This window comes from Etheostoma cragini, chromosome 6 (genome assembly GCF_013103735.1).
Source record: "Etheostoma cragini isolate CJK2018 chromosome 6, CSU_Ecrag_1.0, whole genome shotgun sequence".
NCBI classification, from domain to species: domain Eukaryota; kingdom Metazoa; phylum Chordata; class Actinopteri; order Perciformes; family Percidae; genus Etheostoma; species Etheostoma cragini.
In genome coordinates, this window is record NC_048412.1 from 11,786,150 (window position 1) to 11,803,464 (window position 17,315).

The 17,315-nt window shown below is 38.7% G+C and overlaps 1 protein-coding gene across 1 annotated transcript in view; it reads left to right on the forward strand.

Moving 5' to 3' along the window:
• The window catches only part of LOC117946101 (lysophosphatidylcholine acyltransferase 1), a 34,517-nt gene that overhangs the window by 9,331 nt on the left and 7,871 nt on the right, over positions 1-17,315 (forward strand). Inside the window, exons 2-10 of the mRNA XM_034873953.1 lie at positions 2,460-2,599; positions 4,504-4,718; positions 9,947-10,059; positions 10,585-10,645; positions 11,243-11,301; positions 14,892-14,926; positions 15,656-15,710; positions 16,089-16,171; positions 16,873-16,998. Of these exons, the coding sequence (XP_034729844.1) occupies positions 2,460-2,599; positions 4,504-4,718; positions 9,947-10,059; positions 10,585-10,645; positions 11,243-11,301; positions 14,892-14,926; positions 15,656-15,710; positions 16,089-16,171; positions 16,873-16,998 (887 nt within the window). The remainder of the gene's footprint in view (positions 1-2,459; positions 2,600-4,503; positions 4,719-9,946; positions 10,060-10,584; positions 10,646-11,242; positions 11,302-14,891; positions 14,927-15,655; positions 15,711-16,088; positions 16,172-16,872; positions 16,999-17,315) is intronic.

A 17,315-nucleotide genomic window follows, 5' to 3' on the forward strand; every position in this document is an offset into this window, starting at 1 on the left:
GGACCTCAAAAAACAAACTGCTTTCGCAGCGCCGGTCTCTGCCTTCAGACCGGTGGACCTCAAAAAACCAACTGCTTTCGCAGCGCCGGTCTCTGCCCTCAGATCGGTGGGCCTCCAAAAACCAACTGATTTCGCAGCGCCCGGTCTCTGCCTTCAGACATGGATGTCATTCTGCAAAAAGGCAGATTTTTGGGAAAGACACTTCAGACATGGTATTAGGGGCCAGTAAGGTCTATATAAAAGCATCCAAAGAGCACCATGGGATATTTAATTTAACATAGGGCTGTGCAATTAATCAAATTTTTTATTGTTATCACAATTTTAGCACATTACCTTTTGCAAGTCAATTCTTATTTCGTCTTGGTGTTCTGAATAAAGAAAAAAAACTGGAAAAGTATGAAGGGAAATTTCGTATTAGGTAATCCTGTTTTCAATATTGACCAAAATAATTGTGCTCATGACGTTTTGTCAGTAGTTTAATTGATTGATTTAAGTTAAAGTGACCACGCTGTCAGACAAGCACTCTCCCCGGATAAGATGCCGATCGGCTTCATGCTCACCAGTAGTGGCTGCTATCAAGACAAGTATTGACAGAAGATAAACGCGGCTATCAGGGAGCCATAAAAAGCTGTAAAGCAAACACTCACTGTTAGACCCAAACAATGCAAGGTTTTGTCAGAGCCCTCAAGAATGAAGAACATATGCTCTATGAAGCACGATTAGCATAAGAGCCTTATTGTGACCTGAGGTCAGACACCCCATCTGATTTAAATTGCCTAGTACATGTAGGCTATCACACCCAGCTCTTCATGCAGGATAGCTGCTGTTAACCACTGTAATCAGATGCCATGCTGCTGGCCTGCTGCTCCCCTCTGTACTGTGTAGGACAGGCATATAATGGAAAAGCCTCTCTGCTTCATTATATGTTGGGAATTAGGCTATGCACAGATCTTTTTCTTTACACCAGATGCTGATAGTTAATTGCTTCTCATAAGACTAAGCATCATTGTTTTCTGATAAGCTTTTTTATTGTTCTTTTGTAAAGGAATACTTCCCCCCTCAAAATGAACATTGGTATATCAATCAGTCAACAAGAGATTGCTTCGAATTTGTAAAGAAAACTTCATTCTCTACTCTTTTTTTGCATGCCCCCATGAATGCTCAATAATGTAAAACCTGTACAAACTGCCATTCAATTTAGTATAATCCATGTTGTTTATTCAGCCATATGCTCAGTATTTCTACTCATCCGCTACTCTAAGGAAGCTTGTGCAGGCGCACTACTCGTCTGTGCAAGTCTAGACCAGTAGTGCCCAATCGGGAGACTGTTCATTCGGAAGTGATGTAAATAGTAAGGTTTTAGTCATAAAGCGTGTGTTTGGAAAGTATTAAACTTTTGATTGGATAAAAAAGACTTGGATTATACTGCACAAGTTGTGTAAGTTGTTAATGTTGCCCCCTATTTCTCCAATGCACCAAGACGGTTCTCCCTCTTTGGACATCTGTTTTTAAAGTCAGCGTTTAGTAAATTTGGTGATCTGGGGCTTCATAGTTAAAGGATAATTCCGGTCAAATCCAACACAAAGCTCTGTTGTTTGGAAATTAGGAGTACTGTCAGTAGAGAGAAAAACGAAAACAATCGGTGGTGCCCACACCGTGTTATCCTCCTGCTAGAGTTAGCACCCAACAGGCTTAAACAGGGCAAGTTTTAAACATGTTTTTAGCGTCTAAACATGATTAAAATGTCATTACAAGTGCCTTGCCATGTGCAGTGAATCCGTCCAATTGAACACAGGGAATCTGAATTCCGTAGATGTGAAAGAAAGGCATACAAATTGTTAATCCATACCTCTGTTTATTTCCTGTTTTCCGGTGAAGTCCACACTTGTTGATTGTCAAATTCATACAATCCAGTATTCAAAAATGTATTTTTTCCACAAAAATAATTTGCCGTTGTTGTGTCCTTAGTGATGACTATGTAGAAACGGGCTGTAACGTGACACCACAGTGGAGCCAGGAGAGCAGAGCGGCTGGCTGCAGCAAGTCAAAAGTTCAAGAGCCCACTGTTTCTTAGTTACCTATGTGCGATAGCTCTTGAACTCTTGAACTGGAGTTCTACTGCAGTCAGTCGCTGTGTTCCCTTGGAAGGAGTCACTGCCCATGGCTAGCCACTTGTAATGACATTTTGAACATGTTAAGAGGCTAAGACAAGTTTAAAACTTGCCCTTTTTTAAGCCTGTTGGGTGCTAACTCTAGCAGGAGGATAACACGGTGTAGGCAGCACCGATTGGTTTCGTTTTTCTCTCTACTGACAGCACTCCACATTTCCAAACAACAGAGATATGTGTTGAACTTGACCAGAGTTCTCCTTTAAGACTGGGTGAAGTCAAAAAACTTGTGTTGTTGGATCTGTTTCTTTAACACTTTTTCTTCTTTCTCTCTTCTTCAATCTCTTACAGATTGCATTCATGACAGTCACCCTCTTCCCCATCCGTCTCCTCATAGCTGCATTCATGATGCTGCTGGCTTGGCCTTTTGCCTTCCTGGCCTCAGTAGGGCGCTCAGAGGCCACCGTTGAACCCCAGTGCCTCTGGAGGAGGTGGGTGCTTTATGCATTTGTGTTTCTGTCTGTCTGTTTGAAGGCAAATTTTATATTTTAGGAAAGACTATAATTCTTACAAGGACTTTACCACATCAGCAACAGTAGAATGCGATGGGCAGCTGGTAATTTAATGCTATTTTTGTTATGAATCAAACATCACATAGCTCAAAAAATGCTACCTAATGGACATTCCTCCAAACAGTAAGACGTAATCTTTCTCGTAGACCTTTACACCTATCATTGTACAATGCAACTAGGATAAGGGAGCTGAGATGTACTGGCGTCTCGCAACCTATCTTATTTCATGCTGAGCAATTCTTGGGCATTGCTAATTCAGTTGATCCCCCCCCTCCCTCTGTCTCAGTGTTTTGCTCCATACTAGGGCTAAAGGATTAATCAAATCGCAATGTCACTGTGCAATTACATAACCGCAAAAATTGTGCAATTTAAAGCCTCTGAATATCCACACAGGTGTTTTCAACTATTCTGGCTGATTAGAGTCTTTTCACGTTAAGGTGGATCAAAGCTTTGATGGGAATGTATTAGGTCACAAATTCTTTCTACCAATAAATATGAGAAAGTTGTCATTTGTCCCGCCCTAACAGGTGCAACAACATTAACAGTGCACTCAGTAAGATGTCAATCACTCAGTCTAACCACACCCACACAGTCCTGGAAAAGGTCCAACCAGCCACATTAACTATCAACACCTGTGTGGGTGTTCAGCACCTTTATGTAATCAAAAAGATGTGCGTGACACTAGTCTCTGTGTGGACTGCAGTCTCCACATTACACCCTTCACTTTACCAACACTATCAACAACAGATGAAGCCACCGAGTCTTAAGAAGCTCTTGTGTTCTTATTGTTCACTGTTGACTCACTTTACATCTCTTCTTCCTATCTCTTTTCCCTCACACAGCCGACAGTCCGACACCACTCACTGTTCGCTCTCCTCGCTTGCTTCACCACTCACACACTGACGCAACTCACTCAACGCACCTGCCATTCTCGCCATCACTAATGCCTGATTTATTGCTCTGCGTCTAATTTATACGATGAATTACGCAAGCACAAAACATATGACCAGTCAGTCTGTTTAGGCAGTAGCGTGTGTGTCTTGTATGGAGTTTGAGAAGTGTAGAGGGTTTCACAGCATGCCAACTTTAAGAAGAGGTTGCACAAATTATATTTTGTAACTTAATCACTAGTTATTATATTACACCCATCTTTAATGTCATTGTTTATAATGGCAAAGGATGAAATGTATTTTAATTAGACTTTATTTTATTCTATTTATTTTATTTGGACTGCTGAGCAAAGGAACATTTTTCAAAATTATTTAATTTAATTTAGACTTGTTAATCATTTACCAACACTGAGTGAAAAATGTAGACACGTTATTAGGGTGTGAATCAGACTTAATTGTTGCAACACTTTTCATATGAAAGTGGCGATTATTAGATCGATTTTAGTGTTGCAGCTACAGTATTTAATGGCATTCTTGGCAAATCCCAGATCCTTGCCAGAACATCGATTGGTCTAGAGAGATGACAGTTTAGCTTGTGACTCGGCCACTAAGAAAGAGGAGCGGAAGAGACAGAAAAGAGTAGTTTGGGTAACTAACTTATACTATTTCTACATATACAGTAGAAAGATGCTCTGCGGAGTATTAATTGTTTTTTGTTGCTGTTGGTGTTTTCACTCTTATCAATACTCACTGATTATTTTATACTAGAAATTAACTCTTACAACTACCCAGTCTTAATCTTCTATTTCAACTATGTTATGTCATTGGCTTGGACGCATGTACCTATCATACATAACATACCAGTGGTGGCAATTTTATTCCCATTTGCTGTTGAAATGAAATGTGCCCCTTACACATGCATGCTGTTTTCAGACTGGTGGACATAATTCTGAAGATCATCATGCGGGTCATGTGGTTTGCTGGCGGTTTCCATTGGATGACTGTGAAAGGGCGAAGGGCTTTGCCTGCAGAAGCACCCATCCTCACCCTGGCACCCCACTCGTCTTACTTTGATGCCATCCCAGTCACGATGACAATGGCCTCAATTGTCATGAAGGCCGAGAGCAAGGATATACCTCTCTGGGGTAGTAAGTACCAAACGCATATTTTACTCTCATCATTACCTCTATGACTATGACCTTCATTGTAAGCGAGAGAACAATCTGATAAAAGTGGCTTGATTCTTCATGACAACATCCATGCACAAAGTACAAAATCTCAATGCATAGGCACTGATATTACCTAAACTTGTCCAGCCACATATGGGTTCCAGTTAAGTGTACAGTGTGTGCGTTTTTGTAAAGGGCAAGTCAGAGCTATTTCTGTGAATTTTCTCCTGTATAAGTAATCAGAGGGGATTTCCCAATCTACTTTTCAGAAATGATTTACAAGACTTGAAGCCAAGTACAGCTTGGCTAATGTTCACAGTAGTGGTATACCCGGAAATGCACACAAAATACATGCACGTCTTGTTGTGGTGGAAGCAGAAGGAATTTCACAAACAGGACCATTAATTCCTCTCTACCAACCGGCATAGTCCCAATGACATTGTTAAACGCAAACATTCATGGCATGAGGAAGCAGATATGAAATGTTCTTCTTCAGTTTTAAGAGATCCCTATCAAACTGCAGAAGTAAAATAACTCTATAGTTACTCACCACATCCTTAAAATACTGAGTGATATTGATCTAAAGATTAAATGTTTCAGCAACTGTTGTAGCCTGTCAGGCGTAGTTGCCAATAATACCTATGAATTATTTTATATGGGGGGGGAAACGTTTCATTATGCTCTTAATGAATGGCCCCATTCATGAAATTGGTGATGTATAGACGTGCATCCTGTTCAACTCTTAAATCTCTGGACTATCACTCCGCCTCATAACCCGTCATGTCTATGGTACATGTCATTGTATTTTATATGAATGTGTTGGGTAGTCCTCCAAGAGAGACGTGCTACTCACTGGTATCTTTTTCTATAAGGCTCTTGTTGGACAACTGCCATCTTACCGTACAGAAATTCTCTGTCCCTCAAAGGGACATTGTCCGACTTGCACTGCTGACTGGCTTACTTCTACTTGTACTTGCTTTACATAATTGTACTCTTTTGTAGCTGTATTATCATAATTTATTCATCCAATTTTCGTCATCAATTCAGAAAGTTTTATTGTCTTTCTTATGCTGGTGTTTCCTCTTCTGTGTTGTTGTAATTACTCAATTTCAATGGAAATGATGGCCGTCCCTCAATGATCTTAGGAGTCAAAATGAATGATATATGAACGAAATCCTACCAGAACCTCATGGTCTCTGCATATTTAGTTTCAACCTGCTTTTCTGACTTGGTACCTACTAATTTATGTATAATATTAGAGGACATGGTGTCTCACATAAAAACATCCACCTGTGGCCACCAAACTGTTAAAGGGAGACTATATTATGACCTGTCAGTTGTTGTTGTTGTATCACCACTGACCATTCAGCCAGCTAGTTGGAGTTGCTGTCTGTGCATCAAACGAGGCCACATGCAGATTTCAAGTAGGCTTGCTCAGTCGCAGCCAGTACACACACAGCATTATGCTTTTTCCCCCACTAACCCTAACTCCTGCTATAGATTTGTGAAGCTAATCACCATCACTCTCTCATTTCTCCCTCGTCTTTTTATATGTACACTCTGTATGTACAGTTAAATGACGATAAAATCTAAATAACCTCTTCCGACCTAATTGCTGCAGCGTAAGCTTCTAATTTTTAATTGAAGCTGTGCGTGACCTTCTTACTAAACTACTTTAGTTTCCTTAAATTAAAAATAAAAAATAAAAACGGTAAAAATAACAAAAATGAATGACTTTGTTTAGTCTTTATTTTGAAGTCCAAACATAATCAAAGTAGTACTTTCTCAATCAAAACAGTGACAGACCAGTAGTTCCTTTCAACCATTATACACTGCTCAGCCTAAGATATGTCCACGTACCTTTTTCAGGAATATGAGCATGTCCTCGTGTTCTGGCAGTAGCAGAGACCTTTGGACGCTAACTGTCTCCTGCAACTGAAAAGACAGTTGAAACAGGCAGTTGAATAACCATCAAACACTCTCTGCGGTAACAGATGCTTTTTTTCTGCTCTTCTGCAGCAGTAAACAAAATATTTCTTTGTTTAAAATTATTTAAAAATAAATGTAGGCTTTGCTGTCGACTTCTGGCTTCTGCTCTGCACTGCACTGTGTACTAGTATTGCAAAGAAACTTTTCACTTGGACTGGAAATATCGTCACGTTTTGATATCGCCACCTCTACTTGCTTGATTTGCAGGATTGAGTGAACAGCTGTTGGATCTAATTCTGGATGTTGAATATAATTGGAATAGTAAAAAAAAAAACAATAATCAAATCCTGAAATTACTTCTCAAATGTATTTTTAATAAATGTGTTGGCCAATCGCCTTGGCCTAGCCACATATGAGAACAAAATTGTTTTTTTCACGTCATGTCTGATGAACAATTAAGTTAGCAGGAGTGCGCTACACAAGGCATTGTGACATGTTATTGCACAGTGCTTACGTTACAGGTAGAAACGGATTGGAAAGCTATGGCTTGGAATCAAAGGAAGGTTGCGAACAAATGTATTTCAAAAGTTACCTGTTGAACTTCAGTTTGACTAGTCAAGCTGGCCTTACAGTAGGAACAAGGCACAAGTATCTGGCCAACACATGGATTCCAGAATAAGCATTAAGATCTGATCAGCCAGAGTGACGTGCGTCCCTCAGGGTAACACCTAGAACTCTAATCCCTTCCTGTCGGCAGACAGCGCACAGTTGGAATCAATTTCTGCTTCTCATGGCCTCCCTCTCTTCTCTTTTCATTTTACGTTACCACCACTCTCCTTAACTCGTTGTGATTTCTCTTTTTGTTTGTCTCTAAGAACTACCGTAGACAATTTTTTTGCAAAAAGATGAAGATAGGATGTGCAGGAGAATGCTTCCAGCATCTAAAAAAACCTCTGGATAACTAACCTAGAATATTCAAACCCAGTCTTGGTCTAATCATGGGTCACTCACTCACTATAATTTCCTTTTGCTTTATTCCTTTGTAATCTAGCTCTGCTAAACAGGTGCCAAATTCTGGAAATGCCTTCCATCTTTGCCCTGCAGATTGTACACCATGCAAATATATTTTAGTAGAGTCTCCTCTCATAATTTACCAATTTTATGGTCATTGCATTACTATGTCTGACCTTTTTTTTTAAGGTTTTCTTGGTCCAACACAATCAAGTGGCTATGCCCTGGGAAGTGAAAGGAACAGTCATGGTGTCACTCTGTCAGACTTACACACTGTTGTGTGTCAGTTTATGTCAAACCTTAAGCACTCAGGTTGTTGCAAAAAAAAGAATTTTTGTTTTAAAATAGTCTGACTTGGCTTTGTGAGGCACATACAGTTTGACTGGGTGATAACTTAATTTAACTTAGCAATATTGATATTTTTTTGGTAATGTTTGGGTGTCAAGTATGATGTTAGAATATTGTGTAAAAACTAGGGCTGATAAAATGAATGCCATAATGGGTGCCTGGGTAGCTCATCTGATAGCACCCATAAATAGGGGTTTACTCCTTAACGCAGCGGCTGTGGGTTTGATGCTGGCCTGTGGCCCTTTGCTGCATGTCATTCTCCATCTCTCTCTCCTCTTTTGTGTCTTCAGCTGTCCTATACAAATAAACAGCTAAAATACCCCCAAAAAATAATCTTAAAAAAAGATGATGACTAACAGAACCAAACCTCCTTGAGCAGAGATGAATAAAGAAAAGGGTATTTTGGTCTTTTGAATGGCAAGTTAAATATCTAAAATATATTTCAGATGGTTCTCTTGTCAAGACTAACGTTATTTGCATGTTTTGTTGATGTGAATAGAGTTACCGCCGGAGTATGGCAAGTCTCAAACACTACTTGCTGGCCAAGCTTACGGCTGATGCAGAGAACCCTAAAGCTAGAGAAGATGCAGAAAGTAAAGGCAACAGTGGTCTCAGTGGTAATCGGAGCACTCTGGGCCGTAACCCCCACACTAGGACCTGAGACTGCCCAGGATGGGGCGAGTGGAGAACCTGTCTTTTTTTTGTATAATTATTCAATATTTTAATCGTTCTAATTATGCTTTAAACTGTTTTACACATCTAAAACAAAGTTCAAATGCTGATCTCATTACTTTTTGTAAAACAATAACCTCATACGATCACCTATTTGTGATCTGAAACAGATGGCATTAAGTTATCACCACACTGTAGCTGAATTTGACTTTAGTTTGTTGAGGCTTGACTGCTTTTGCATTAGAGGGTGACAGGATGACTACATTTACGACTCTGTTGGAAATTCATTAGCAGCGGACTCCACCGCTGCTATTGTTTATGTTTTGCTGTGTCACTTGGATTTCTTAAATCACCCCATCTGCCCCCAAGACCCTGACCGGATTGTCAACATTGTAGCTGAAAGCACCTTGTTCCTAGCCTGTAATCAATCTGTAATGACCTTCTTTTAAGTGCAGAAGATACAGAAGCTGTATAAGACTGTTTTAATGAATTATTTCCACACAAGATGGTGTTAGGTTGGCTGCTTAGTATTTCTGTAAAGAACAAAATGATTGTTAGCAAGCCCTATAATCCCAATATTTCCTGATGTATTTTTTTAGTTTTACACTATCCTATACAATGTTCATAATGAAATGTATCTTAGAATAACACCTCTTTCCTTCCCACTGCCCAGTATTAAATAGAGTGTTATAAGTAAACATTTGGGGCTAATGTTTTGCCCTCCACAGCGTTGGTTTGTGGAATCTACAGTATTCTGTAAACAGGCATTTTGATTCAGTTGTGCTTTACACTGTGATAAATGATTGCCACATAAACACAGCAATGTTTCAGTACAGCCACATTATTTCACTCTTTACCACTCTGCAGCTCTGTTGCCGCGTGATATGGATCGAAGTGCTTTGTTTAAGGACACCATTAGAGTGGTGGTTGATAAAGAGGAGTGATGCCCTCTCTTTCCTTGCTGGCTTTTCTTAGCCGGCACAGTAAAGTGTTTGTCCTGCTGAATTGGATAGTTTTAAAATCCTGATCTTGCAACAAAATCCACTGTTTGATACAATACAGATATGGCCTGTGTTACAAGCTGAACTGAAAAGTTTACCCTTCTCCTTCCACTAATACACCACTAAATGGAGTGGATACAGATAATGCAGAGATGCTTTAGTTGCTTAGATGTCAAAAGAAACTTAAAAAAAAAGAAGAAATTCTATAAATAACGTTCTCTACTCTGTCTGCTTTCTTGCTCCTAGCTTTGATTAAGTACATCAGGCCAGTGTTTGTTTCACGGTCAGACCAGGACTCCAGAAAGAAGACTGTGGAGGAGATCAAACGCAGAGCCCACTCTGGAGGGGAATGGCCTCAGGTAAATAGATGGAAATTTGTGTGCACACTTGTATATTTTTGGTTGTGGGCACACATTCCCAAAACAGGACCTGATTTTAACATTAACAAACTTTAACAAATGTAGGACAACAAAATCATGCAGCTATTATCCTTTTGACTATGATTTACTGATATTTTGAATCCATGTCAGTTTTAAAAACAAATGCATTATGGTTTCTAGTAAAAACACATTTTATCAGTACAAAACAGATTACATCCGTAACCCTGTTCCTCTGGTAGCATGATTGAGGTATCTGGAGCATCCTCATAGTAAGACACAGAGAGAATGCTTGAAAAAGACCTAGACCTAGAAGGACAATGCTACACACACATTTATATTTTTCCTCTAAAATCCAGAATTGCAAGCAATGTTATTACAACCAACCGCACATCTGATTTATAGCAACTTGCAATATAATGCAAGTAATGCACATATTTCTGCCTTGTCCGGTTCTGTTTAGGATATGACAACTGTTTTTGTAATTTGGTTTCTTTTTTATTACAGATAATGATTTTTCCAGAGGGAACATGCACTAATAGATCCTGCCTAATCACCTTCAAGCCAGGTAAAGCTCTCCCATCATCACACATCTTATTCAGCTTTCCCCTCTTTTTCTTTCTTTCTTTGAAGTGATGCTGGCAGCTTGCTGTCATACACTGATATTTCATACTCAACCTAGTTAGCATTTTGAATTATTTAAATTAAATCCCAAATTTAAATGAGTGTCCAATTTAGCTTTAAGTGTGATATGTGGTCTTAATTTTTGTGGAATAAGAACTGGAATCAGTGTCGATATTCGACATTCCTGAGGTTTGAATTATTAAATCTCAGTTTAACCAGACATTTACCTGTGGACTGATTTTATGTCAGAACATTTGCAGTATTCAAATAACAACAAAGGTATGATATAGGCTGGGCGATTGGCTGCATCTGAGGCTCATGGACTTTATGTGGCAGATGTTTGAATAACCAAATAAGTGCATTTACATTTCTGCATTGGTTTGGTGTTTTTTTTTTTTTTTTTTTACAGTAACTTTTTTTTCAGTGCACTTTGTCAAACATGCACTATTCTAATGGGTGTGTTCTTGTTCTTACCCCAATTCATTGTGAATGCACGTATGGCAAATTGAAATAAACCTGTTTGTCTTCTTGACTCCTGCAGGGGCCTTCATCCCAGCGGTACCAGTGCAGCCTGTGGTGATTCATTACCCCAATAAACTAGTAAGATTGTTTATGGATATGCTAGTTCTTTGTAGAAAATCTCATTTACAAATTCATTTTACACAATCAAATAATATCTGTTGATATGGAAACTTTGTAATATCAAACAGGTAGATTGTGAGTGACATCCCACATATCTCCTTATTCATACCTTAACTGTGTGATAAGGTGCAAACATGATTGTTCTAACTATGGTTCCCTAAAGATTAATCGGTGGCCCCACACCTGCTCACTGATCCCTGTTAACAATTGAATACTCTTTTCTTACTTTAATTTAAGCAGACAGTAGCCTATGATATAAACTGTACACTAAGAGTATGTATTTTAAACATTAAATTACATTAAGGGCTTACACTACTAAAATAGCAGTGCTTTGTGTTTTTTCTGAGATTATTCGCATGGGCCATATTGTGTGCATTTGTATGTTCACTATGCATGTCCTGTAACCCGTTTGGCATCTTACAGAGTCTCACTCAGTGGTAGGTAAATCTCTTGCCGGTCACATGGTGGGAAGAAAGATATTGCAGTTAAATATAGTATCCATGAAGGAGAAAATGTTCTGGATATACAGAAAGATTTGCCAACTCAGCTGAATCCTATATGGTACTGTGAGAGCTTCCTTTAGTCAATACTTGGTGTTTTGGTAATATTCTGTAATTATTTTAAGCTCTTATGGTCAATTTAGTTGAAGATATTGTTTATATACAGTATAGAGGGGTTGTATGCATATTTTCAGTCTCTCCAGGAAGGTATTCATAGTTTTGAGAAGGGACAGAATTATTTTTTTTTTAAAGTTCTTAAAAAAAGCCAGAGGGAGAAGTTTAAACTCGGGCTTCTCTCTCAGCAATCACAGCATGATTTTGGTATGATTTTTTTTGGAAAGTTTATTAACATTTCTGACACAAACAGTGACTGGTGAATAAGCTGAATCTAAATTTGAAAACCAAAATAAGTGTCTAAATATTTCCTTGTCAACAATTATAGTTTAAATTGCAAATCAATTAAGGTTATCTAATCCAAATACTGAAAAAAGTGGGCTGGAATTGCTTCCACGTGGCTCACGCAGACCTTTCCCCAGCTGGTCAAATGCCATCGCTTTGTCACGGCCCTCGGCGTCTGATTCCGACGCACAAGGCACTTACAGGAACTAACATTAATGTGCGGTGGACCGGCTATCAAAACAAAGTACAGAGCTTAGATCACAACACACTGAGGCAGTGTGACGTTCTCTGCTCAGGATTCCATTACTTCACTTCACACATCTTTACACAGCAAATATTTGTGTACTGCTATATTAATGCTCTAACTGTTGAGTACAGCCTCTTTAATCTTTAAAAGCACAATTGCCGCCATCAAAACTCACATTAGAACTGGCTATATGGTGCATTGTTAACTGATATCCTGTGCCTGCTCACCTGCAATGATCCACCGCAGCAGTCCACAGGTATCACCTTGGTATGGAAAGGCTTTGTAATCCATTCAAGTATATGTAGACGCAACATGCTTCAGGCATATGGGACTCATGTGGCCACAGCAGCAATATTAAGTCACTGTATTATAAAAAAAAATAATATTCATGAATTCATTGTGGTTAAAATAAACCATTTCAATAATTATATACAAGTAAATCTTTATATACAATTAAATACAAGTGTGCCTTGTTTAAGTTCTGGATGCACAGATAAGGCTGAGTTTCTCACCTAAGCTCATATGTGCAGAATAAAGGTCCCTTGATTCAGTAGTAACCTACTAGCAGACCAAATAGGCTGATTCAGCTGAAGTCGTTAAGGTCTGGTTATAAGAAGAATTCATTGAAGCATTCAAAGCCACTTTCTGATAGCCTCACTGGGAATCTGGCTAATCACGAGATGACTCAGAAGGCAAGTACAAGGCATTGCTCTGGCTTGTTAGTGAGGCTGTGGAAAACCAAGGGAGGACATTGTGAGATGGAATTGTTTGAGAATCTTATAAATCCAGCAAACCTACACTGTCTTCTGCTTAAGGAGGTGGTGCTCAGATGTTCTGCAATATTTGAGGTTAGTTGTAGAAATCACTTATGTAGTTGCAAAAGTGTGGTCAGGCTATTGAAATCAGTGGAGTCACATAATTGACACATACCTTAAGTATAAACCGTTTTTTTTTTTGCTACGTCACTGTACTCTCATGTACTATAGTAACTCCAGTATTCCCAGGTTTTTATTTTAGAAATGTCCATGAAAACAGGAACTTCAGTGTTACTAATCCGGTTTACCTAAGTACTTGGCCTTTTCAACCCGTAGCCGACATTTTAAAGGAAAATATTTGTATTTAAAATAACAGAAGGTGATATATAGAAGGTGGGTGAGGACGGTTATTATTCAAATGTGATAAAAGAAGTGTTTTTCAGACCAAATGTAAATAATTAGTGTGGATAAATCATGTCAATTAAAAAATTGTAACCCATTATCGCTATAAGCCTATTCACATCAAATCCATATTTTGCAGTGCAAGTTTTCTCTTACTGCAAATTTTGGATGCCCGATTAAAAACAAGCTAACCAATAAAAAGAGTTTTGCGCATGCAATCAGTAGATTTTTCTCGAATGTCAAAGTCATAGTTCTGTTCATACCGTCAAACAACCATATGGACATTGACTGATTGATCAATTTGGTGTCGCAAAATAAAACAAAGATTATAAAGAGAACAAACATAAAGACAACATCCGGGGAAGTATAGCAGTTGGACTTGCTAGTGATGGTGATAGCCTATAAAGGAGTTTCTTGTCGAGGTAACATATAGACTACCATTCACTTCCAAGTGAATTAGTTGACGTTAAGCTATGGACATTATACTTTTATAAATGAAATGTTGTTGCTGTGAAAGGTATATTACAAAACCTGGCCATATAGATACACAAGAGTGTTGCGTCTATTATGAATCAATACTACCGGCGAATGGAAGGTATTATAAGCTGATCAATATAAACTGCCCATTAAGACATATATCATATATAATAATCACATATATGATCAACACATTTAGACTTATAATCAAATGATGAAAACCAGTGCAGTAAAACTCGGCATCGACACTAGAAACAACATGTTTTATTGGCGCCACCCATAGGTAATGCGACCACATTTTCACTTTTCTACACAGTCTTGCGCACTTGGAATAACAAGCCTTTCCTTAGTTTGTAGAGTTTAGTGTGGGTTTGTTATAGTTAAAATAGTGATTTGATGATTGTGTGACTGTGGGAACCTTTACATATTTGGTGGAATGCACGGAACACAAATATTTGTCAGCTCATTGTGCAAGGCTTGAACGTGAAAAATTGTCAATGAATATTCCGTGGTTTTGTTACATGTTTTATGTATGTGTGTAAAGAGGTGTGAAAAGGCCTTCAAGACAGTACATGTGGACGGATTTCCCGCCTTGACCTGATTACACAGTAATTAGATTTTTGGTGGGCAAATAAGCATTAAAGGTTTAGTGCAAGAACAACTGCAGAAAGGAAGATAACTATTGGTCTAAAATGCAACCTGGAAATATACACTAGTTTTTCAATCTGTCTAATGATCTCTTTGCTTCATGTCTTCTTTTTTTTACAGGACTCAATCACATGGACATGGCAAGGGCCTGGAGCGTAAGTACACAGTTTATTAATTTCATTAATGGTATGCTTCAGTTAGTATAATATATAAATGTAAATCTATTTTTGTCTGACTAAAACAGAATGAATGCTTCTTGTTTCATATTAAAGGTTGTCTTTGATCACATTCTGCAACTCAAGTGCAGGCGACTATTTTGGAAATGAACATTGCGGTCTGAACCAGAATCTCTGCACCGAGATCTCAAATAGACTGGAAGCAGAGTAGTTATGGCTGCAGGAAAAAGACTGCCCTCATTATCTGTCTCTGTAGCGTCCTCAGAAAACTATGTCCAGTTTTGGTTTGGCTTACATCATGGTGGGTCTTTGAACCTCGTTGGCTGTCCACCCAGCTCAGCTGATCAGAACTATACATTTGACTAAGTCTCTAAAAGACATACACAAACTCTATTATTTGCACATTGTGTGACATTTTCTTCCAAACCATGTCATAGAAACTTTAAAATAATAGAACATTTAAATACGTATTTATACCTGAATCGAGCTTCCATACATCTTGTTCTTAAATTATTCAATAATTTATCAATGATGTGCTGTATTTTAGCAAATACATTATTGAAGTCAGCAGATTTCTGAAAATAACTGATGTGGTGCCTTTAAAACGCACCAATATCTTTGGTGTTAAGTCATTTGTCACATGGACACTAATCAAGGCTGTTTTGTGTATTTGATTATTCTTGTTAATGATGCCATGTTATTATTCAGGTTTGAAATTTTGTGGCTGACACTCTGCCAGTTGCACAACGAGTTTGTGGTCGAGGTAAGAGTCCCCTTATCTCATCATACTCCATGTATTATTGTCACTGCCTTGTTTACCTGTAATGATCCCTGTGCTTACAGCATTTCAAATTATTGAATGTGTGCTATATGAAAGGAGGCCATCATTGATTCCACTAGTCTTTTATGTTTTGTACATAATGCGTATGCAACAGAACAGACTTTTCTCCCTTCTGTATTTTATGAATTCTTCATTTAATGCAGGAGATGCATATTATAAATATATATTATGCATATTTTTTCATTTGTCCACAATGAATGGAATGTGTTGTCTATGCATTCCTATAATAAAATATGAATATAATAACACAATCTCTTATGTCTGAGATTGTGTGAAATTAATAACTGTTTCTCTCTGCAGTTCCTTCCCATCTACACACCCTCAGAGGAGGAGAAAAGGAACCCTGCTCTCTACGCTATCAACGTGAGACGTGTCATGGCTAAGTAAGTTCCAATTTATTGTTCATAATTGTGGATATGTACGTGGCAGTTATTCCTTTGAATGTACAAAAAAAGTAAAGTTGAACCCCAAAAAATTAGGTATTACGTATTTTGTCATTCACATATATACAACAAATGTAACGTACATTTTGTCTGTCTCAGCAATTGAAAGGGGCATAGCGCTATGGGAAAGCTCCTCACTTGCATAGACTATTCACTTCTTTCACATAGACAACAAGCAAGGGAAGGCCTGTGTTTGCTCAACGTCTAGTTAGATGAAAAGTTTGGAACAAGGGTTTAACACAGGTTCTTCTCTCTATAGCTTTGGTCTGTGACAAGTGACCTGGTTATAAAGACAGATACATATTCTTTACGGTTTCATTGTGGCTCAGTAAGGAAATTTTAAAAACAATTTTTTTTATAAACACTTCAATTTCCTCTATGGTTTTGTCTGCATGAGTATTAATCAAGTGTAAGCCCTTAAGGGTCATACTGCATTGGTATGACACCTGAACCATTATGTAAATTCTGTACCATCCAACATTTCTATCCAAGTAAACCATGAATACTATAAAAACTATAAACATTGTTCTCGACATCAAAGTAGCCATTGATTACTCCACTGGCCTTCATGAGCCTTCAGCAAAGTTTGTGTCGATTTGCAAACACTGATGTCCCATCATTCTCGTCTGTGCTGTGCTCAGAGCCCTGGGGGTACCCATCACAGACTATTCATTCGAAGACTGCCAGCTGGCCATGGCAGAAGGCCAGCTCAGACTGCCAGTCGACACCTGTCTGCTGGAGTTTGCCAAGCTTGTCAGGAGACTGGGGTGAGTCGATCAAACCTTCCCAAGCAATGCTCTGTCACAGAGAACCAAGTAAGGGGCAAACGTGTGAGACTGGGGCAAAATATTCACCAAACACGGCAGGGACCCAGATTAGGTTTCTGGCAGCTGTACCTTCAGCATGGTTTGCATTCCAGCAAACGAGACTGGTTGTGTGCACAGGTGGTGAAGGCAGTCTGGGATTGTGTCCTTGTCCCTGCGCTATTGACTTATATTGGTTGGTTATGTGCCTGCACAGTATGGGATCTGGAGGGGATAGTGTAATCCCCACACATGGTGAAACTCCTCTCTGCCAGGTGAAA